Below are 24,575 nucleotides of genomic sequence, written 5' to 3'. Positions count from 1 at the left end.
CTCTACTCCTCTTTCCCACAGCCATGTCTCTCGCCCTGAACCCCAGTTTGGTCTCCTCCTCACTGGGCAGCCTTGGCCATGCAGTGAGAGGTCAGCCACAGTGAGAGGTCAGCCAATGGTAGCAGCAGGTCTGCCCAGGTTGTCCCTCCTCAGGGAACCTCCCCTGGCTCCCAAACACACAACAGCAGCAGGTCTAAACTCCTGTACCCACTGCTGTGGACAATTCACTCTTACCCATCATGCCACCTACACAGCTTCTAGTCTCACCTCTGTTCTTCCGCAGGTGGCAATTCACTGGTCTCCCACCCATGCCCTTCACTTTCCTTCATTCGGGCCTTTGTTCAAGCCACCCTCATTGCCAAGAAGGCCCTGCCCAGCCCCCCATCTACAGATCACAATACAAATGCCTAAAAGAATCCAATCCTTCTGTCAAAGTCCAGTTTGATGTCACCCCTTCCAAGAGGTTTTCCAAGTCAAAATGAACTTCTCCCATGCTGCCACTGTACTCTCCTAGCCCCTCCACAACAGCGCTTATCCCAGCTTCCCTACAGAAGTGCCTGGTGTGTGTCTCTGTCTCCCTCAGCAAACAGGAGCCTCTGAACAAACAGGGACAAGATCGAGGTCACCTTTGCACACTCCAGGACCGAGTGTGCACACAGAAGGCATCCAATAAAAGCTTGTTGCATTTAGTTCTTCCTCTTCTCTACTGTGCAAGTATCTGAATGATTAAACATTTATAAGAACACAATCTCTGAAGGCATTCGTTCCGAAGAATGTAGTATACCCTCTTAAAACAAAATATAGTAAAACAACATCCCATTAAAAGTTCCAGGACTTGACCTACTTTGTCAGAGCTACTTAAAATCCTAACGCTTAAGCAGTTTCCTGAATAAACCGAACGCTTTAAAGGCCAGTGTAGCAGAGGCAGGGGTGTGGGAACCATGGTTTCCAGGGGCATCTAGGTCAATCGGCATAATAAAATCTATTAAGAAAACATTCCACTTCTCACTTTGGAGAGTGGTGTCTGGGGTCTTAAATGCTAGAAAGCGGCCATTTAAGATGCATCAATTGGTCTCAACCCACCCGGATCAAAGGAGAATGAAGAACACCAAAGACACAGGTAATTATGAGCCCAAGAGACACAAAACACCACATAAATCAAAGACTGCATCAGCCTGAGACCAGAAGAACTAGATGGTGCCCAGCTACAACCAATGGCTGCCCTGACAGGAAATACAACAGAGAATCCCTGAAGGAGCAAGAGGGCAGTGGGATGCTGACCTCAAATTCTCATAAAAAGACCAGACTTAATGGTCTGACTGACACTAGAAGGACCCCGGGAGTCATGGTCCCCAGACCTTCTGTTAGCCCAAGACAGGAACCATTTCCAAAGCCAACTCTTCAGACAAGGATGGACTGGACTATAAGACAGAAAATGATACTGGTTAGGAGTGAGCTTCTTGGATCAAGTAGACACATGACACTATGTAGGCAGCTCCTGTCTGGAGGGGAGGTGAGAAGGCAGAAGGGGACAGAAGCTGGTTAAATGGACGTGGAAATACAGGGTGGAGAGCAGTGTACTGTCTCATTAGGGGAGAACAACCAGGACTATATAGCAAGGTGTATACAAATTTTTTTTTATGAGAGACTGACTTGATTTGTAAACTTTCACTTAAAGAACAACAAAAATTAGAAAATATATATATATGTAAATGTACATGGACTTAAAAAAAAATCCTAATGCTTTATGAAATCACATTTGGAAGATACATAAAATGCCAAAATGGCTCTAGTGATTGGTTTTAGAAAATGTTAATCTAAGATAGAGATCAATTCTTAAAAAGAAAATGAAACGCGGGAGGCACACCAAGATGGCAAAGTAAGTGTAGCCAGTCCCATTTACTTCTCCAACAACTAACCCACTGAACCACGAATAAAAACAAACACAGACTGAGATCTCAGAACTTCAGAAGGCAGCTGAGGTGTGGGAAGAGTTGGGGTGAGTCCAGAAATGGAGGAGAAGAGATGCAGGGATGGCACAAAAGCTGTGAGAACCTACCCGCTAACATCTGGAGCGCTCACTCATCGCAGCCATTTTGGGACAGAGCTGGGCAACACCCCAAATGGGGAACACAGAAAGGGAGCTAATCTGAGGAAGCTGTAGCCCTGTTTTTTTTTTTTTAAGGTGGCACAAAATTGGCCATGAGAGTTCGCAGGCCACGCAATCAGGACGGGCGAAGGGAGGTCACGGTGCTGCAACAGAGGGCCACTGAATGTCACTGAGGCCTGAGACGATGGGCACTAGCACAGGGAAGAAATGCAAGGGCAGCAGAGCAAGGGGAATACTTCAGACTAACAGACGACACAGAGGGAAATGGGTGGGACACCATGGGAGAGCCTGTGTGGTGGCACCCATGAAAGACTTCAGACTAATGGACGACACAGAGGAAAACAGCTGGCTCCCTGCCCATAGCAGGATACCATGGGAGAGTCTGTGCAGGGGGGCCCATGAGAGACTTCAGACTGACAGACAACACGGGGAAACAGCTGGCTCCCTGCTCACAGTGGGACACCGTGGGAGAGCCTGTGCAGGGGCACCTAGGAGAGAAAGACATGGACAGCCCCCCACCCTCGCCACAGGAAAGTCGAGCTCCACTGCTTACATCAGTGTCTGTGACCAGCTAAACCTCCCTCCCACACATGAATATTAATTCCAGAGATCAAGCATCCAGAACTCCTGAATCAGCGCTGAAAAAAAAAAAACCTAAGGATGAGTGTCCTCTACTGGCTCTCAGGAGAAGATACCAAACATACTGCTGCTGGGTCAATTCTGATTCATAGTGACCCTGTGGGGTGGAGTCAAGACGCCCACAGGGTTCTAAGGGCTGTGAGTCTTTGTGGAGGTGGGCTGCCATGCCACATCTTTCTACCGCAGAGCAGCTGATGGGTGCTGGCCCCAGCCTTCTGGATGGCAGCTGGGCACTTAGCCGCTGCACCACCACAGCTCCCAGTCAAAAAAGTTTCCCAAAAGAAAACAGAATACAGAATTTGAAGTAAAAAAAAGATTAAAAAATGGCCCAAGATCAACAAAAAATAGTAAAACACACAAAATCACAAGTGAAGAAGGACCAATCAAGAGCAAAACATGAAGAGGCAATTTCTCCTATGCAGACCAGACTAATACAAAGAATTGATAATTTTCAGACTATGGTGCTAAATATATTTAAATAAAGCAAAAAGCACACAGAAAACAAACTAGCAGAGATCAGGAAACAAATGGGGGAACAAAATGAGAGGCTTAGAAAGGAAACTGAAAACCTTAATAAAAAAAAAAAAAAGAGAGAGAACTACTGGAACTAAAGAATAAAGCAACTGAATTTTAAAAAGCAGGAGAAACACTCAACAACAGAGTCAAACAGACAGAAGACAGAAAAATGAACTAGAAGACAAACTATCTGAACTTATCAAATCTCAAGAGAAACAAAAGAACAAAGAAAAGCGAACAAACCCAAAAGAAAACATGGGGTTCAATTAAGAAACCTAACAACAGAATTATTGGAATCCCAGAGCACCGTGACAAAAATAAAGGCAGAGAAACAATTTCCCAAGAGGTGATCAGAGAGAATTTCCCAATCTGAACAAAAAACCAAGCTTGCAAATACAGAAAGCTACACGAACCGCAATCAGAAGAAACACAAAAAGATCAACTCCGCGCCATATCCTAGTAAAATTCTTGAAAACTGACAACAAGGAGAGAATTCTGAAAGCAGCAAGACAGAAACGCAATATAACATGCCAAGGGCCTTTCATGAGAATTAATGCAGATTTCTCTCCAGAAACTCTAGAGGCCAGAAGACAATGGAATGACATATAGAAAATACTGAACAAAAACAATTGCCAACCAAGAATTCTTTACCCAGCCAAGTTGTCATTCAAAACCAAGGGAGAAATCAAGACATTCCCAAACAAACAGAAGCTCTGGGAATCTGCCACTACTAGACCAGCTTTGCAAGTACTACTCAAGAGACTACTCCAAACGGAAAGGCAAGAGCATCAAACAAATACTCGGTATCTATATCCAGGAAAAAACAAATCAATAAAAAATAAAGAGAGAGAGAGCGCGCCAAAAAAACAACAACACAGGCAATCATAAAATCCAAGTATATGATATTTTCAGGGAATAAACTCAGTAACTAAATTCCACAATCACTACAATGTCAAGTTTGTAAGAAATAAGCACAAAGTAAACTTATCAAATATAGGTTGTATATTGATGTTAACAGAGATACAACAGAAATGGGGTGGGAGGAGGACATGAGGAATAGATTTATTATGTTAAAGGTTACATGTTAACTGTTATTCATACGTTAAAAGTTATTGCAATTGTTAGTCGTGTAATGTAAAATATGTGGTAACCACTAAGAAATCACCAAGAAAAAACATTCAGAAGAAGGGAGAAAGCAAAAAGGCTCATCATAAGAAAGCAGCCAAATACAAACAAAAACATAAAAATAAGAAAAAAGCAAAGAAGATACAAAACACAAAGAGCAAAATGTGTGAGGAAGACACTTGTTTTTAGTAATAACCATAAATGTAAATGGTAGAAACACCCCATGGAAAAGGCATAGAGTGGCAAAACGGATTTTTAAAAAAATGATCCATTGTTTTTCTCTCTACCAGAAACACACCTTAGACTTAAGGACACAAACAGATGGAAAATAAGAAGATGGAGAAAAATATTCCATGCAACCGGTAAACAAAAAAAGAGCAGGGGTGGCCGTACTGATATTAGATAAAACAGACTTTAAATCAAAATCTATTAAAAGAGATAAAGATGACATTACAGAATGATAAAAGAGTCAATCCAGCAAGAAGACATAACAATTATATATGCAGCACCAAAATACATGAAACAAACACTAATACGAAAGAAGAAACAGACACCTCCACAATAACCGTACAGAACTTCAACACACCATTTTTAATTATAGACAGAACATCTAAAAAGAAGACCATTAAGGACACTGAGAACTTAAATCAAACCACAAGCCAACGGGCCCTGACGGACATACATGGAACACTCCACCCAGCATTAGAACAATACACATTCTTCCCCAGTGCACGTGGGTCATTTTCCAGAACAGACAACATGCTAGGACACAACAAGTCTCAACAAATTTAAAAAGACTGAAATCACACAAAGCATCTTCTCTGACCATAACGGTATGAAGCTAGAAATTAAAAGGAAAAATAAAGGGGAAAAAACCAGAACACTCTGAATTCTCAGCAAATGTATTATAAGGGGACAAAAGAAAACGTGGATAATCAGAGAGAAAAAAAGAAGCTACTGCCCTGGTCCAAACAAAAGACGATCACGGCTCAGACTGAGGCGGTGGCAGCAGATCTACAACACACGAGGAAGAGCTGACCCCTGAGAAGGGCAGGGACACTCTATCCTTAGGAACAGGGCGAAGGCATTGTGTACTGGTTGTGGTGAAGTAAGGAACAGCCCTTACTGATGGCTTCTATTTCTCACTGAAGCATAACAAGGACAACAGCTGAGTTTCAGTCCCAAGGACTGTGTTATACAGGGATTCAGACGAGAGAGGAAAAGATATAACGCAGGTAGTCGGGGCAGCAGGAAGGAAAGGTTACGGCAGCGCAGCAGAGTCGCCAGGTAGCGCGGAGGATGCATCTGAGATTTGTTGTCACGAAGATGCAGTGAGATAGGTCAAGTTCATTTTGTATTTCTCATCCATCAATGTCCAATTTTCCAGGAAGTGAAGGACAATTCAATTTAACTATAGTTGGAGGTTTTCCAAGCTGGGACAACAGAGGATGGGAAAGGTGAGAGAATCCAAATTGTTTGCAAAGCACTGACCTAATTATGTAAAGGGATTGTGAAGGATGAACAACAGTGAGGGAACGATAACCAAAAAACCAAAGCAAACCCACTGCCATCGAGTTAATTCCAACTCACAGCGACCTGCAGAACAGCGTAGAGCTGCCCCATAGGGTTTCCAAGGCTGTGAATCTTTACAGAAGCAGACTGCCACATCTTTGGCAGAGAGGCTGGTGGATTCAAACTGCTGACCTTTTGGTTAGCAGCCAAGTGCTTTAACACCTGCACCACTAGGGCTCCGAGGGAATGATAAAGTCAATTAACCGAAGGACTCAGTGGAGTTTTTAAAAAGTTGAAGAAACGCTAGAGAGGCGAGCCTGGAAGATAAGACGTGTGGGTCACAGAAGAGAAGGTATGAAGTCTAGATTTTGCAAGCGGTGCAGTTATTGGTGACGTCAATGTCTTGGGTGTCAACAAAGGAATAGATGGCAGAAAAAAAAAACCACGGCTCTCAAGTCGATTCCGACTCATAGTGACCCTACAGATGGCAGAGGTTGGTATAAAAACTATTATTGGGGAAGTTTAGGAACTGCGAGGCAAAAGTATCTAAATTTGGGAATCATGGTATATGGTGTATGGTATACCATCTACCATGGTATATAGTAGAAAGGAAGATAACAAGCCAAGAACTAAGGCCATTAGTCAACGAAAGGGAACAACCAGGGACCTGACGGTAGGTAGGAAGTAACCATGGCAGGTATTACGTGCGGAAGTCTGATATGTGGTCTTTAAAGGAGCTACTGGTCTGGATAAATAACAGTTTGGAAACAATTTGGAAGCTGGACAGGGAAGGGAAGAGAACACTGACTCACTTCCAGACCCTGAGGCACATGAAGTTTAAGAAAATAATCTCTCCTCCAAAGGACTATATGGAAAATTGAGACGTTAGGGCAAGACATTTAGAGGCATGTTTAAATAAACCCAGGGCTTTTGCTGGTTATAGATCTCAAGTTCAAAGGACATGGTGGAATAGTTTGGGAGGGAGGAAATCTGCAGGGATCTGGGTCAGGGAAGTCAGTGCACAGATAATCTCACGATGGTGCCACGTGATGATCATTTGTAGCAGGACTGACCAGGACTGAGGTCCTGAGGGACCTGGATGTTTGACAGTAATTGCGGTAACTGGGACCGACGGCTGCTAACCAAAATGTCAGCAGTTCGAATCCGCCAGGTGCTCCTTGGAAACTCTATGGGGCAGTTCTACTCTGTCCTGTAGGGTTGCTGTGAGTCGGAATCAACTCGACAGCAACACATTTGGTTTTTGGTTTGGTTAAGGTGACTGGGAATCTGTAGGATGTCGGGGGACAAAACCATCTTTCCAGCTTCCTCAGCCTGTAGGTTCCTAGAAATGGCAAATGTTCAGATCTTTCTTATTTTTTATTTTGTCATCATTTTGGAGAACTCATTTGGTTCTGTAACATTCAATTATATGTCTAATAGCCTCCTAATGGGAAACTCAGAATACCTCCTGAGACTTCTTACAGGTCTTTCTGCATATTTTGAAAAACAGCATCTATTCAGTTTTTTTCACTTTCTCGTTAATGCGCCTAACGTTTGTATCTCTGGTGAAAGTGTAATTTTAAATGGCTGATATCCCACACTGTCAGCCGGGCTTGGCTGCGTCTTCTGTAAAGTCTGAACACAGAGACTCATCTAGAAGTCAAGCAGGTGAATTCAGTAAAACAGCTGGGTCTATTAAACTCTTTCAGCTGAATTTCAGTATCTGTCAATTTCCAAAACATATTGTTTCAATAATTTGATGGTTTTCAATCTGTTTTTATTGTAAAAATTATTTTTAATTATTATATATTTTAAACTTACAGAAAACTGTAAAAAATAGCACACAAGAGCCGTATGTGTGGGTTTCTCCTTCAGGTTTACCAATTATTCACGTTTGGCCTCATTTGCTTCAAATGTCTCTTTCTAATAGATATGACACACACAGCTGAATCTTCCCCCATTATTTTTATTTCCTCTATCATTATTTGCAGCAATTTTTCTAAGACAGATTATTTCCAAAACATATAGTTCCAAGCAATAACACTTATGAGTTTCAGTAATTTACATAAATGATGTTGTATTATATGACAGGCAATTTAAATGTTTCACTTCATCTTATATTTGAGATTTATTCATGTTTGGATATAATGATATGCTACTTCATCCTAAGTGCTATGTAATATTTCTATTGTATGAATAAATGGGAAGCTGGTTTTCTATTCCCATAATTAGGGAGAGTTGGTCTAGTTATTTTGATATTTCAAACTGTCAACAATAAATATCACTGATCTCTCTAAGACCTGGGGGAAAGAGACCGGTGCTGTGCTCCACTCGGGCATTTCCACACGGAAGCAGGAGTCAATCACCCATTCACTGAAGAAACAGCACCAGAACAGTTTTCGCCAGAAGGCAGTTCACAGACTGGCTGACCAAGAAGCACCGAGGGAACATGCTAGAAACACAGGTTCCCTGGCCCCACCTCTGGAAAGTCTAATCTAACTCATTAAGTCGGGATGGGACCCAGGTATCTGTATTTCTGACAAACTGCCAGGTGCAGCCAGGTTTGGAACCAGAGAGCCAGGTGATTTAGAGATTCCTTCCAGATTGGAAATCATTTATGATCTTGGACACATGGTCTTCTGATACTTAGTTAAACCTCTCTTTCCCTGGACAGTTAGCTTTATATTCTTTATATTGGACTTAATTCTGCCAGTTTCTCATTGTTCGAGCTGGGCCAGGAGCGGAAGGCCAGGGTGATGCAGCGCCACGAGTCAGGCTGCAGGCGCAGGGCAGTGTGGGGGCTACCGTGGATCTGGAGGGACAAGTGGAGATGGCCCAGTACCCAGCCTTCCTCAGAACAGTCCACTAGAGCTCCTTACTTCTCTTCTTTAGACTAAACGTCTCCAACCACTATTTATCTTTGCTCACATAAAGTAAAATCATGGTTTTGAAAGTAAAAAAAAAAAAAGTGTGCACAGTCAACATTTTTTCATAAACCATTCTGTGACAAGCAGTCACCACATAAGACTTCCACAGCATCGCCAAGCAGCAGGAGAACTCTAAAGGGCAACAGCCAGATCTATTCTCAAAACAGAGGGGGTGCTGTGTGCTCGTCCATGACCTAGCCCGAAGGGGGCGCTGTGTGCTCGTCCATGACCTAGCCAGAAGGGGGCGCTGTGTGCTCGTCCATGACCTAGCTAGGAGGAGGGGGCCTTATGTGCTCATCCAGGACCTAGCCAGGAGAAGGGGACGTTGTGTTCTCATCTACGACCTAGCCAGGAGGGGGCCTTATGTGCTCATCCATGAACTAGCTAGGAGAAGGGAACATTGTGTGCTCGTCCATGACCTAGCCAGGGGGAGGGGGTATTATGTGCCCATCCATGACCTAGCCAGGAGAAGGGGCGTTGTGTGCTCGTCCACGACCTAGCTAGAAGGACGGGGTGTTATGTGTCCACCCCATGAACTAGCCAGGAAGAGGGGGTGTTGTGTGCCCACCCCATGAACTAGCCAGGAGGAGAGGGCGTTGTGTGTTCGTCCATGACCTAGTCAGGAGGAGGGAGTGTTATGTACTCGCTCCATGACCTAGCCAGGAGGAGGGGTGTTCTCACAAGCACTGGAACACTATGATTCACTGTCTCCTAGCCTTTTTCCCTCCCAGACCCAGCCTGAACCCTGGCAGAGCATGGCAGGACCCCCTTCTGTTCCCTCCCCCTAGCACTGTGTGGAGCCCCATCCAACTCGCCAGCTCCCCACACCCCACCCCAAGTCCCACTCCTAAGAGCCAGAGGCAGGTATGTGGAGCACTCTCTTGGGGATGCCCCTGGCTCCCAGGTGTACTTGGCCCCTCCCCAGGACCCTCCTTCTCCCTGCCAGCCCAGCAGTCCCCTGCTGAGAGCTCTTCCAGAAGACAGTTATTCCAGCAAGCCTCCTTTCCGTTTTCAGTTCCGTGGAGATGCTGCCTGAAGGAAGGCCCATTTCAAACCAGTGCTGCAAGAGGCCTGAGAGGGGACAAGCGGAAACCAGCAGGGAGTCACGAAGGAGGTCTGGCCTTGGGCCTGGAACAGTTCAAGGACACACCAGCTGTGGGAGACAGGAGACGCAGGCTGGAGATGCTGGTGAACCCCCCAGACCCTCCAAGGCTGGTCCCAGGTAGGGGCCCCCGGGGAACAGGGCTCATTCAGCCAGTGCACCAGAAAGCGCTAGCCTGCACGGCAATGGCTCCAATCCCGGAGCACCACTGTGAGGGCTGGCCAGGCACAGGCCTCCAGCTTCCTCACTGCAGTCACCTGAGGAGCTCACACCTCACAGGAAAGGGCCTGCTCCCCGTCCAGGCACAGGTGAGTGTTCCCCGTTAGCTGGTGTTCATGGCACAGCATTGCTTTCAGCCCTTCATTCTTACAACAGCAGACTCCATGTGCCCCTTGGTCACCCGAAGCACTTTGGGGGAATTTCCAGTAAGTCCCCAGAAAAGAGGAAACAACATTTCAGACTGGGAGAACAAAAAGGCTGGGATGCTCAAAATGAAAGTTCCCTGAAGTGCAGGGCCCCAGAAATGGGAAGGAACCCAGGCTGCCTGACCCCTCCAGGCCTCTGACCCCACCTACTCTGGGAAAAGAACACAAGGCTGGGCCTGGAAGGGCTGCTCAGCCTGCTCCCCAAGAACCACCCCCAAACGAGGAAGGTACAAGGCACAAGAAACCGGCTTCCCTGGCCTGGAGGGCTGGCCGGCCCACACGCGCCAGGGTTTGATTTCAAGCCCACGATGCGGGAGGCTGGGTGAGACCGTCCTTCTGTCCTTCAGAGGGGGGCAATTCCTGGTCGGAGAGTGGCTTTCTCAGCTCTGACTCCCGCGCCCAGGAAATGAAGACTGTACTGTATGGCTGGAAGGGGTGTGCTATGATGGGTGAGCAGCTGTGCGTCTCTGAGGCGTGGTCCAGCTGCAGAGTCTCAGCCACCCACTCTGTAAAATGCAGATCATCACAGCACCCGGGCTGTCCTGAGGCCTGAACAGGTGAAGCACTCAGTGACCCACCACTACTATTAGGTGGTTGCCACAAGGCCCTGCGCCACCTCCAACTCCATGACTGTCCTCGCACACTGAGCCTGATGCAATCCTGCACAGAGCGCTCACTGACTCCTGAGAGAAAGGGCCACATGGCCAGCCACCTCTGTGCTCCAGGCCCAGCGCAGGGCCAAACTCAGGAAAAGCACCGCAAGGGGGGCAGGCATCTCCTGGGCACTCCCCGTTGCCTTCTCCTCTGCCCCCCACCACTGGTACACCCTCACACCCTGGCAGCATTCCCCACACGCTCAGCAGGCCCGATAGGCAGCCCCCACCCCGCCCCCAAGGACCAGCCCTGGGCCCCCAGGCAGGAGTGCCAGGCTAGCGTTCCTGCACTCCCCACCACACCCGGGGCGCCACACTAAGCAAATCTTCCACTGATGGAGAAAGAAGCCAGTGAGTGAGGACAGGACGGAGCAGGCCAGGGAAGAAAGGAGAGGTGTTGCTCGCTGGTCACAGAGCCCAGACAACCCCAGTTCACTTTGCCACGGCCTTGTCCTGGCCACACCAAGGCCAGGCTGGGCCATGGCAGTGTGCAGGAAAAAAAAAATCACAGAGAGAAAAGTAGGCTCCCAGAGCATATTCCACCTCCTTCCATTTATGACCTCCTGTCTTGCCTTAAAAATACACAGGGGAGGTGCGATCCTTCTTCCTGCTCTCACTATTAAAACAAAAATTCCAAAATTAGGGATTTATTTTTTAAAGATCATTTTTGTCCTCATCTAGCATTTATCCAAAACAGCCAAGATTTGCTACATGAGGCAAAAAACTGAAGAGATAAAAAAAATAGACTCACATTAATTTTTCAAAATGTTTCCAGGCAAATAAGGGGCTTTTAGTAACATAAAATGTGACTACAGGAAATAACACATCGACAGAACCATACAGAGAATGAAGGCCCGCCCACTAGTACTTCCAGGGTAGACGTCACAGTAAGATGACCTCTGCGCAACAAGATGAAGAACTCGGCCTCCACCAAATACAAAACCACCACCAGGACAGAAACTCCTGGGCGGCTCCCAACCTGGGAGAGCGGAGTAAGAGTCATTACCAAATAAACAGGCACTCAATTCAAAAAGCCACTTCAAGAGCCCCAAAAAACAGATATGGATTTATAAAAACATAAGGAGAGAGGGCAGGTCAGAGGCAGCAGACTAGAATTTCTGAGAAAAAAGGCTGGGCCTCAATTCCTTCCTGGACTGGGGAATGACGAGAGGAAGGACCCACAAGCTTAGTTCGAGTGCCTGGGAAATAATGCCCTTTGCACAGGTTAGCCAGCGAGGGGCCAGCTTGACCGATGAAGACTGACCAAGGGAATACTGTCTGTATTCACATGCAGGAGCCCAGCACAGTGCCGGCAGGCACCTGGGGTTCTCCCCTTGGGACAGGCCTCGGGCAGACATCACCAACTCTCCACCGTATGAGTCACCTCTTGCTGCTGTAACGATCCACAACAAACCTACAGGCTTATAACACACACATATCTTGCAGCTCTGGGGTCAAAAGTCCAGGACTGGCCTCGCCAGACTAAAATCAAGGTGTCACTGGCTGCGTTCATTTCTGGAGATTGTCAGGGATAATCCATCTTCTCTTCTTCACAGTTGGAGGACTGAGATGCCCATTTTCCTGTTGGCAGTACGCTGAAGGCCATTCCCGCCTCCTACAGGACGCCTGCATCCTTGATTCGCGGTCCCTTCTTCCATCTTTGAAGCCAGCACTGGTGAGCTGAAACCTTCTGTTGAATCTCTCTGACCACTTTAAAGAGCACATGTGATTACACTGGGCCTCTGGGTAATTCAGGATAATCCAGGATAATCTCTATATTTTAAAGTCAGCCGATTCGCAACCTTAATTCCACCCGCAACCTTAACTCCCCTTTGCACATAATATAACATGGTCACAGGTCCCAGGAATGAAGATGTGGACATCCTAGGGAGGCCATTATTGTGCCTGCCACACCCCCATTCTACAGGCCAGCTTGCCCTCCAACATCCAGCCCATCAGGCAATCCTGTGAGTTCTACGCGCAAAATGCACACTGGACCTGTCCATGCCTCTCCACCCCCATGGCCACTGTCCCAGCCTTGAACTCCTGCAGCCTCTTCCTGGCAGCCACTTCCTCCCTCACCCACTCTCCCTCCAAGGAGGATGCGTAATTTCACAGTATCACATCACTCTCTGTTTAAAGCCTTTCAGGCTTTCTCATGGCTCTGTGGACCAGGACCCAAGTCCCTGTGGCCTCTGAAGGCCTGCGTGCTCCAGCCACTGGAGCCTCTGCCTCGCTCAGCTTGTTCCCCAAGGACAGGTTCCAGCTTAGGCCTCACCACCTTAGGGATCACCTGGGACCCTGTTATTCTGCCAACATTCCCTGATTGTCACCTTCACAGCATTTCAACCAGAGCACTTCCCATTTACCTGCCAACCACCTCTCCCACCCCCCAGCCTCTGAGGACCACCTATGTTGTGCTCAGTATTCTGCACAGTACCTGCCACACTGAAAGTGCTCACAAGGATTTTCTGAATGAATGAATTACCCACCCATCAGCTCTCCTCTGGCTGATGACTGGTAGGGGCCCCTCTGCCTCTTGAGTTGAGGCCTCATTTGCTCAGACTCCTTGCAGTCCTGACAGCCGTGAGCCGGAAGCCATCAGAGCCATGGCACTGTGACTGTCATCTGCTCCAGCTTATCCCAAGCCCCCACATCCTTGCCATGTTCAATTTGGGCCTTTCTCGCAGCCAGCCCACTTACAAATGTCACTCTTGGCATGGCCCAGCTGCCTACATACCCTCCTGTCAGCAGCAGGCACGCCGCCAGCAGAGCTGTGCTATAAAATAGCAAGCGGCTGAGCCATGCTGGAGGCTGCCTGTGTTCTCACGCCTGGGATGCTGCGTTCTCACGCCTGGGATGCTGCGAGCTTGCCTTGGCATTTAAAGCCGAGTGTGGCAAAAAATTCCAACTGCAACTACAGAGATCAACAGTTCTTCAAGAGCCAGCTGAGTCAGTGGCCTGAGATGGAACGAAACAGGCCCCAGAGTCAGAGGCTGAGCCTTCTCCGACCCTTATCCTCTACCTCCAGAACGTGTCCAGCCCACCCCTGCTCCTCCTCACTGCTTTGACCTCCTCTCTGCTCCAGCCACCATCCTCTCTCACCTGGATGTGGGCAACTGCCTCTGACCTTGCTGGCCCTCACCCTCCATCTTTAGCGCAGCAGCCAGAGTGGTCCTGTGAGATCAACGTGGGGGCTTCTCAGAAGGCTCCCCTGTCACTCAGAGTACAAGTGACACTATGCCCTCAAGGCCCAACCCCGCCACTGCTCAACCTCGTGCCCACAACTCTCACTCAGCCATCGTCCCACTGGCCTCCTTGTGCTTCTGCCCCAGCACCCTGACCTCCTCCCAAATCAGAGCCTCTGTCTGGACCGCTCCTTTTCCAGCTGCCCACCGGCCTTGTTCCTCCTGCAAATCCTTACTCAAATGTCACCTCCTCAGTGAGGGGTGCCCTGGCCACCTTCCCAACATGAACGTCTCCCCACAACACCTGCTCCCAAACTCCCTATCCCCCTCCCTTGCTGTACTATTTACTAACAGGTGTAACAGGGGTACGGGGGCAGACCTCCTCTAACATCAACATTGGCAGCATCAGTCCAAGGCCAATGACCCCTGTGAGGTGGAGGTGAGATGTACTTCCACCCTCCAACCTTTGTAGCAATGCTGACACCAGCCGCCCCTCCCACAGCACTCTCTACAAGCAGCCCCCAACTTTCAACAGGACTCCACTCTGATGTCTCTGTCACAAGTTGATTCTGATATAAGTCAAATACCTATTTTTTTTTTTTTTTTAGTTTTCATTATTATTGCCTTTTATATCAGTATCTAATCTTTGAACATCTGCAAGTGAACATTTGAGAATGGTAACATCAGCAAATCATGCGATGCAACACTGTATGTAAAACATATTACTATCAAGGAAATATACAAAAAAACCACAGACGGTCGTAACTGTGGTTCGTCGTAAGTCGAATGTGTCCTAAGTTGGGGATGACCTATACTTCTCTTCTGGGTTTGATAATCCATTGCAATGGTCAGACAGGACTCATAGACCATACTCAGGGTTAAGTGGTTTATTCAAGAAGTAACAGGGTACAACTCAGGATCAGGATCAGAAGTATGTAGGTAAAGCCTCCCTTCTTCAGTGCAGGACAGTTCTCTCAGCTCCTCTTGACAGTGCAAGCAAGCAGGCCCTTTCTCTCTGCCGTGCACGCCTCTTCTCTGCCTTGCAGGCCTCCTCTCCGCCCTTCGGCACAGGCTCCTCCTGGCCCCCGCAGGACAGGCTCCCCCCCGGCCCCCTCAGCACAGGCTCCCGCCGCCCCCTCAGCACAGGCTCCCCCCACCCCCTCAACACAGGCTCCCCCCCCCAGACCCCTCAGCACAGGCTTCCCCCCCGGACCCCTCAGCACAGACTCCCTCCCCGGACCCCTCAGCACAGGCTCCCCCTCCCCGGACCCCTCAGCACAGGCTCCTCTCAGCCACAAGGCAAAAGGCCCCATAAAGGAACTCATTTTACCACGGCAGGTATCACCTTCTAGGGAGCCCTGCTTGGTGCGGCAGTCAGCACTCTGCTGCTAACTTAACGGTTATGAGTTCAAACCCACCCAGTGGCTCCACGGAAGAAAGACCTGGCAATCTGCTCCCATAAAGGTTACAGCCTAGGAAACCCTACGGGGCAGTTCCACTCTGTCACACGAGGTCACTGTGAGTCGGAATCGACTCAATAACACCTAAGAACGCAACAACGTCACCTTTCAGCGACTCCATATTCTAGTAGTCACGTTACTCTCTGCCTCTCCACCTCCACTGCCAGTCCACAGGAGCACAGGCTTCAGCCCCACTGTTCCCTGCTGTACCCCTAGCATCTGCAGGTGTTCCAGGCACTCAGAATGAGTTAAGTAATCATTTGTTGAATGAATACATTGTCTGACTCTCAAAACCGGTCCAAGAGGCCTCTCTCATTCTCATCAGAGAGCCGGGCCTGGCCAGTCACAGCTTCTTAGAGCTAACGCAGCTCCCCCATGTTACAGACACAGAAACCAACGGCCCGGGAGTGACATGACTTGGAGAAGGTCACACAGAGAGGTAACAGAAGGATGAGGCTAAAACCCAGACCACGCAAGTCCTAGTCAGGGATCTTTCCACCATACCTCCAGGCTCACCCAGAAAGGAAACATCTAGAAAAGCATCAGCCAGATACACAACATATGGGCCAGAGTGTGCACGAAGTGTGGGGGCTCCTAGTAAGACCACCCCCGTCTGGTATATGATCTTGGCCAAATCACATATTTGCTGTAGACTAGCCTAACAGGCAGTCTGGGTTTTCACCATTTATCAACACTAACAAGGCAAAGACAAGTAAGGGGCACCCCCTGAACCTGCAGAGCTCACTGTGAAGACAGTAAGTGCGCACCTACGATACCGCATTTGAGCATAAAAAAGGCACCTTGGTCCAGCCCGAGAAAGGCAGACAAGGCTCTACAGGGAAGTGTGCCAGAGGTGAGGTCTGAAAAGTGAGGGGAGAGCGGGAAGGGACATCCTGGTCAGCCACCATAGCATGCAAGGACAGAGGCTCACTCAGCCTGGGATGCCACAGAACCCAAAGTCCGTCTGCACTGCTGTCCAAGTTTCCCAGAGCACTGTAACAACTCACCACAAACCGGGCAGCTTAGAACAACAGAAATCTGAAATCAAAGCGTCAGCAGGACCACGCTCTCCCTGAAGGCTCTAGGGGAGGATCCTCCCTTGTCCCCTCCAGCTTCTGGTGGTTGCTGGCAATCCCTGGGGTTCCTGGGCTCATAGCTCCATCCAGTCTCTGCCTCTGTCTTCACACTGGTGTTTTCCCCATGCATCTGTGTCCCTGTGTCCAAATCCCCAGCTCCATTCTCTTGTAAAGACACCAGTTGTCAGATTTTAGAAACCCAGAGAATCACCCTAAATCCAGGACCAGTTCACCCCGAGATCCTTAACTAACTGTATCTGCAAAGACCCTGTTTCAAACAAGGGCACATTCTCAGCTTCTGAGTGGACACGAATTTTTGAGGGACACTGTTCAACCCACAAGGAGCCCTGGTGGCACAATGGTTAAGCACTCATCTGCTAACTGACAGGTCGGCAGTTCAAACCCACCCAGCAGCTGTGTGGGAGAAAATACCTGGTGATCTGCTCCCATAAGGATTACAGCCTAAAAGAGCCTACAGGGCAGTTCTATTCTGTCATATAGGGTCGCGATGAGTTGGAATCTACTTGACAGCACACAACAACAATTCAGCCTGCTATAATCTGCAGTCTGATCCTCTAAAATTCACATTCTTCCCACGTGCAGAATACATTTGCCCATCTCAACATTCCCCAAACTGTCAGCCCATTCCATCACCAACACTAAGTACAAAACCTTACCTAACCATCGGCTCAAGAAGTCCCCCAATCTCATCTTAAAAACCTGTGAGCAGCTATTTAGGATACTCCACTGGTCTCACCCCTTTGGGAGTAAGGGAGAATGAAGAAAACTAAAGATGCAAGGGAAAGATTAATCCTAAGGACTAATGGATCACATCTACCACGGCCTCCCTGGATGGTGCTCGGCTATCGCCACTGACTGCTCTGACAAGGATCACAACAAAGGGTCCCAGGCAGAGCTGGAGAAAAACGGAGAACAAAATTCTAACTCAAAAAGAAAGACCAGATTTGCTGGCCTGACAGAGACTGCAGAAACCCTGAGAGTATGGCCCCCAGACACCCTTTCAGCTCAGTAACGAGGTCACTCCTGAGGTTCACCCTTCAGCCAAAGATTGAAGAGACCCATGAAACAAAACAAGACTAAAGGGGTGCACCAGTCCTGGGGAAGGACTGGAAGGCAGGAGGGAACAGGAAAGCTGGTAATAGGGAACCAAGGGTTGAGAAGGGAGAGTGTTGACACGTTGTGGGGTTGTTAACCAATGTCACAGAACAACGTATGTACTAACTGTTTGATGAGAAACTAGTTTGTTCTGTAAACCTTCATCTAAAGTACAATATAAAAAAAAAAAAGTCCCATATCTCATCACCTGCATCAATTAAGGATGAGACTCTGGGAATGGTCCACCCTGGGGCAAAATTACTCTTCATCCACAGACCTGTGAAACCAGAAAACAAGTTCTCTGCTTCCAAAATGCAATGGGGGTGCAGGCATAGGAGAGACATTCCCATGCCATACGGGAGAAAATGGAAGGAATAAAGGGTTCACTGGTCCAAAGCAGAGGAGCCATGGTAGCACAGTGCTTAAAGTGCTCTGCTGCTACCTGAAAGATCAGTGGTTCGAACTCACCAGCTGCTCCAGAGGAGAAAGGTGTGGCAGTCTGCCTCTGTAAAGATTACAGCCTTAGAAAGCCTATGGGGCAGTTCTACTCTGTCCTACAGGGTCACTATGAGTCAGAATTAACTCCACGGCAATGGGTTTTTTTGTTTTTTTTTGGTCCAGAGCAAGCCCCAAATCTGTCAGGGCAAGTTCTATGAGGTCTCAAGGCCTGAGGGTAAGTCTCCCTGGCTCTGTGCTCTGCGCGCTGTGCCTGTGTGCTCTGAGCTGCCCCCATCAGGCCTCCTCTTTCATGAAGAATAACACATGTCTGCAGCCAAGGAGAAATGTGGAGACCCGATAGCCTCCCCGTACTTCATCCTATCTGTGTACCTCTCTGTTCAGGCTGGCAGTGTTTCAGCCGCCGTAATGTCCTCAAAAACCTTCCAGTCTCCCATACAACCCATGGGGACCCAAGCCATCAGGCGGAGGGTGCTCCACAGATCGCTTCTGAGGGAAAACATCTACCCATTACCCAATTCCAAAGCCACTTCCACCTTTCCATGTATTTGTTACAGCAGCACCCCACTTCACGGTGGCAACCTACCACAAACTGGGTGGCTTAAAAACAACAGAAACTTATTCCCTTGCAGAACTACGGTGAAACATCCAAAATCAAGGTGTCTGCAGGGCCACGCTCTCTCTGAAGGCTCTAGGGGAGAATCCTTCCCTGCTCCGTCCTAGCTTCTGGTCACTCCCGGCAATCCTGGCATTCCCTGGCATATAGCTGCATTCCTCCAATCTCTGCCTCCATCTCCACACAGCCACCTTCCCTGTAGGTCTGTGTCTGTGTCCACATCTCCCTCTTCTTTCTCTCATAAAGACACTCGTCACTGGACTTAAATGCAGGATGACTTCACCTCAACCCTACTTACAGATAAGGTCATGCTCCATAGTTCCAGATATACATCAACTTGGGGGGAACACTACTCAACCCACTGCGATTGCTGAGGGCAACGCAGCGAGGGGTGCAAGATGGGGCTAGAGAGCGGAGCGGGGATGAGATTACAAAGGGCCTTAGACGCCATGCTAAAAAGCGTAGTTTCTGCACAGCACTTCAGGAGAAACGACTGAGGGGTTTTAATCCAAACCTACCTCAGTGTTGCCTGGAGGAGAAAGCACATGTTTTGCAAACTATAAAAATTAGGCATACATAAGAAAATGCTTGTAAAGTACTGATAATCGTGCCTGGCAAACAGTACACGCGTTAGCCATTATTATCTAAGGAACTACGAAGGGTTGTGCTATATAAAAGATCCCGTCACAGTTTAGGGGCTGCCTTTGTATTCTGTGGTGGGTATGTTCTTCCTTCCTTGAGTTTCTCTGTGCTGGGGTCTACACTCAAAAAAAGAGCAAGTAAAACAATCACGGGAACCATTTGACAGAGTTGGCAAGGCCACAGGAACCCAGCTAGGATCTCTCCTGGCACTACACTAATTAGCTGAAGACTAAACAAGTGGCTAGGCATAACCACTGGAAAGTCACCTTCTGATAGCAGCAAAGGCATACCTTCACAACTCACCCTTCAGGGGACGGAGTTCCAGCCTGTCTCCTGGAATACCAGCACTGCCAGAGGAAGGGCAACAGGAGGGAAGAGGAACAGAGCAGCTATGCAGGTCTCTCTGGGACCCAGCCTCTCCTCTCTGTCCCGTCCTCTTCAGGGACAGCCACTAACAATTCTCCCATATCCACTTGAACTTTAACTTAGGAGTTACTCTCGAAAGTGCCTAACACACAACACAGCAGCAAATCAAAGGCAAAAGAGAACCTGTATTTGCAGGATCTCACAGAAAAAAAGGTGAGGGCAAATTACTAAGAGACAGCCATCTGTCCAAAGGTTTATTCACTGTTAAATGCATGCAGCAGCTTGGTCATTCTCACATCTCAGTTGGCTAAGAACCAGTTATTAGAGTTAGTGTGGGTGTTTAGACTGTTGTTAAGTACCGTCGAGTTGGCTCCAACTCACAGCGACCCCACGTATAACAGAATGTGGCTATGTTTGAGCCCATTGTTGTAGCCACTGTGTCAATCCATCTCTTTTAAGGGTCACCCTCTTTAAACTGAAGGGGGACCGGAACCCCAAGACCAACCTAAAGGAGCCTTCCATGTGGCTCCTTCCTCAAACCCTTTCCCTGAACTCTTCTACAGCATTTGTCCCCGTCATCACGAGGACCTCCTAGTCTCTGCCATTCCAGAATTTCCACCTCATCCTGGACATGCCACTTGTTTTGATGAATGTCCTTACTGTTCTGCTGAGCACAATCCTGCCGAATAAAACAGATCTCTGGCCACCTCTGGTGATTCCTTGCATTCCAGTCATCGTGTCTGAGTGACTCAGTCAGACATTCCACCCAACTCACAGTCCACTCTGAAAATCAACCTTTTCTGACTGGATACAGTGAATCCCAAAGTTTACAATTTCATCACTTCAACAACTGTGTTCGTTATGCAACACCAAGGATACAAACGACTTTGCTGTGCCTATGAATGACTCTACTTGGGAGCTTATTTTAATATCACACTTCTTCAGACTTTCGTCTTAAAACAGAACAAACTCTGTTCAGCAATCTTGCCATTGGCTTGTCTCTAATCTTTTCGCCGACAGCTGATTTTACCCTAGGTATTTTCCATGTACACATCTCCTCCTTCCCTAGGGCTCTGGCCAGGGATCCGTGCCACGCCACCAATACCAATCGACAAGGACGCTGGAGCTGTGCAACTTTCAGGGTATACCCGGCACACTGTGGACACTGAATTTTTTTTTAACATTTTTTTATTTGCTGCCTGCTGGTAACACAAAGTAGGAGTTGTTTTGAAGCCAGAAAATGGGAACAGGGACCTCACAGAGAGCCTCTAACCCTCCTCTCACCCTCTTCCCGGCTCTGACCACAGAGACAGGACAATCCCGCGGCTCAGAAGCTCCCGCACCCCGAACAGGAGCGACCTCCCCGGCGGGAGCGGCCACCCCCGGGCCAGCTTCCTGACCCCACTGAAGTCATGTCACCACGACGCGGGTCAGTTCCTCCCAGGCTCCCCAGGGAGCCAGCCGTCTGGCAGAAGAGAGCCTGCCCGGCCCAGGAACGCCTGCCGGCAGCTCCCGCTCCCCGCTCAAAGCTCGCTGCTACGGGCAGCGCTGTCACCTCCCAGACCTCAAGCCCGACCCCCAGTTCGCCCCCCAAACTGTCCCCTCGACTCAGGTTACCCCTTCCCGGACCCCAACTCCACCCGCAGCCCCGCAGGCCGACGCATCCACCTGTGACCTCTGACCCCTGACCCGACCCCGCTCTCCCCGTCACACCCACCTGCCCGGGACCTTGCTGTTGCTGCGCTTCCAGAACTGCTTCCTGGCCCCGTCGCTGGCCATGGCCCCTCCTCATCCCTCAGAGCCGCGGCCCGACACCGGAGCGTGGCCGTCCCGCCCCCAGTGACCCGGTCCTGTTCCCCGGGCAGCCCTTCAGCGGTCCCGGGACTCCGGTGCGCAGAGCCCACAAGCTCTTCCGCCTCTCTCCGGAAGTTGTGCCTCCTCGCGCCCGGAAGTCCCGCCTCTGTCTCAGGCGCCCTCGAACGCGTGGCGCGGGGGCCACTGACGCCATTTAAAAGCGACGCCGGCGGCGCGTGAGCGGGTGCAGGGCGCCGGCGCGAGGCCGGATGGCTGAGGCGCTAGGGCCTGGCGGCAGCTGCCCCACAGCCCGCGTCGCCGGCACCCGGCTTTCCGGCCCTCGTGCGCTCGCCGCGCGCGACTCGATGGCGGACCCGAAGCTAGGCTCGCTTGGCGGGCAGCGGCCGCGGACCCCGGAGCTGAGCCGTGCGAGCCTGGCGCTCGGCGTTTCTCAGAGCTGAGGCCTGTGTGGGACCGCGGCGTCTGTCAGCGGCTGCTTTCTAGGAGCCGGTCCAGGGACAGAAAGAAGCGGGACGCCGTTACTGACCCGAGGGAGGCGACGAGGAAACCAGAAGGCGCCCACGGCAGAGGGACGACGCGTCGTCACGGCGGAGGGGCGACGCGTCCACGCTGTTCCAGGCTATCGCCACGGGCGCTTAGAAAACCCAAAGCGACTGCGGTCGGCCGACTCCCAGTCCTGCCGACTTTGTCGGACACAGTAGAGCTGCCCGTAGGGTGCCCGAGGCTGTAACCTTTACGGAAGCAGAGTGCCACATCCTTCTCGCGGAGCAGCTGGTAGGTTCCAACCACACGATCTCTCCGTTAGCAGCGCCGCCGGGGCTCCTAGGAGTCAGTAAATAAAAACCCGTTGAAATTACAATGCAGTGAGTTAAGAGACAGCTACCAAGTGACATGGAGCGTATTTGAGGGGATACAGGGAGAATGGGGATTAGAACAGGCTTCAATTTAAGGACAGTTGAGCACAGAGGTAGGAAGAAACTCCCCTGCCTAGTGCTCGACAAGAGGTCCCTGGGTGGCACAAACGATTGCTCTCCAATCCTAGCCTGAAAGTTGGCGGCTCCCACCCACTCAGCACTGACACAGTAGAAAGGCCTGGTAATCTGCATAGCGACTCTGTGTACAACAGAACAAAACACTCCCCAGCCCTTTGCCATCCTCACAATTGTTGAAAATACCGTATCTTGGGTCAGGCACACCTTAGTTCTCAAAGTGACGTCTTTGCTTTTCAACACTTTAGACAGGTCTTTTGCAGCAGATTTGCCCGATGCAATATGTCATTTGATTTCCTAACTGCTACTTCCCTGGGCATTGATTGATTGTGGACCCAAGTCAAATGAAATCCTTGATACTTCAGTATTGATTTTTTCCATTTATCATGATGCTGCTCATTGGTCCAGTTTGAGGATTTTTGTTTTCTTTATGTTGAGGTGTAATCCACACTGAGAGCTGTGGTCTTTGAGCTTCATCAGTAAGTACTTCGAGTTCTCTTCACTTTCGGCAAGCAGGGTTCTGTCATCTGCATCACACAGATTGTTAATGAGTTTTTCTCCAGTCCTGATGCTCCATTCTTCATATAGTCTGTTTCTCAGGTAATTTGCTGAGCATACAGATTGAATAGGTATGGTGAAACGATATAACCAATAATAAAGTAACAAATATAACAGCCAAGAAAACTGTGGAGCAGTTCTCTATGACACATGGGGTCACCATGAGTCAGAATTGCCTCAACGGTAGTGGGTTTTATTTTTTGGTGCTGTACAGTATGACAGCCACTGGCCAGTTGTGGCTAGTGTGTACTTGAAACATGGTTAGTCTATATGAAAATGTACAAAAACCAAACCCATTGCCATTGAGTCAATTTTAATTCAGCGACCCTATAGGACAGAGTAAAACTGCCTCATAGGGTTTCCAAGGAGCAGCTGGTGGATTCAAACTGCCAGCCTTTTTGTGAGCAGCTGTAACTCTTAACCACTGCACTTCTGTCAGTTTGTCCTACTGTGGGGGCTTGCGTGTTCCTGTGATGCTTGAAGCTATGCCACCGGTATTCAAATACCAGCAGGGTCACCAACGGAGGACAGGTTTCAGCTGAGCTTCCAGACTAAGACTAGAAAGAAGGACTCGGCAGTCTACTTCTGAAAAGCATGAGCCAGTGAAAACCTTACGAATAGCAGCGGAACATTGTCTGATATAGTGCTGGAAGATGAGCCCCTCAGGTTGGAAGGCACTCAAAAGACGACTGGGGAAGAGCTGCCTCAAAACAGAGTTGACTTATGTGGATGGAGTCAAGCTTTTGGGACCTTCATTTGCTGATGTGGCATGACTCAAAATGAGAAGCAGCAGCTGAGACTACACCCCCAGGGCTCCTCAAGATGTGCTGTCCATGTAAAATACAGGATTTCAAAGACTTAGTATGAAAATGGGAATAAAAATATCTTAATAATTCTTATACTGATTACATGTTGAAATGTTTTCGGATATATTGGGTTCAATAAAAAGTATTATTAAAATAAGTTTTGCGTATTTTTTTACTTTTAATGTCTCTACCAGACAACTTGAACTTAGGTATGTGGTTGGCACTGTATTTTTATTGGACAGCACTGCCCTGGACGAAAGACTGAGGGGTCATGGACTGGCATTTCAGATTGGAGTTTCAGTATAACTGTAGGGAGCTCCTTGAGGTATACTGCTGGTTCTCCTTTAAAACAACAATTTGATTATAATCTCTGATTCAGTTTTTTCAGTGCCTCTTCGCTTGCCGATGATAAGTAACGTGTACTTAGTTTTTTTTTATGTGCAAAGTATTAAACAAACCCTGGTGACACATTGGTGAA

At 48.8% G+C, this 24,575-nt stretch overlaps 1 protein-coding gene across 2 annotated transcripts in view; it reads right to left on the bottom strand.

Annotated features, from left to right (window-relative positions):
* Positions 1-21,810, bottom strand: part of TBC1D22A (TBC1 domain family member 22A) — a 451,059-nt gene extending 429,249 nt beyond the window's left edge. For both annotated transcript variants that reach the window (XM_049884681.1, XM_049884682.1), the window contains exon 1: positions 21,647-21,810. In XM_049884681.1, coding sequence (XP_049740638.1) covers positions 21,647-21,708 — 62 coding nt within the window. In that variant the 5' untranslated portion in view covers positions 21,709-21,810. The remainder of the gene's footprint in view (positions 1-21,646) is intronic.
* Between the last annotated feature and the right edge of the window lie 2,765 nt (positions 21,811-24,575).

The sequence above is a fragment of the Elephas maximus genome, chromosome 4 (genome assembly GCF_024166365.1).
Source record: "Elephas maximus indicus isolate mEleMax1 chromosome 4, mEleMax1 primary haplotype, whole genome shotgun sequence".
NCBI classification, from domain to species: Eukaryota; Metazoa; Chordata; class Mammalia; order Proboscidea; family Elephantidae; genus Elephas; species Elephas maximus.
Note: the sequence above shows the minus strand (reverse complement) of the source record. Positions and strands in the feature narration are given on the sequence as shown.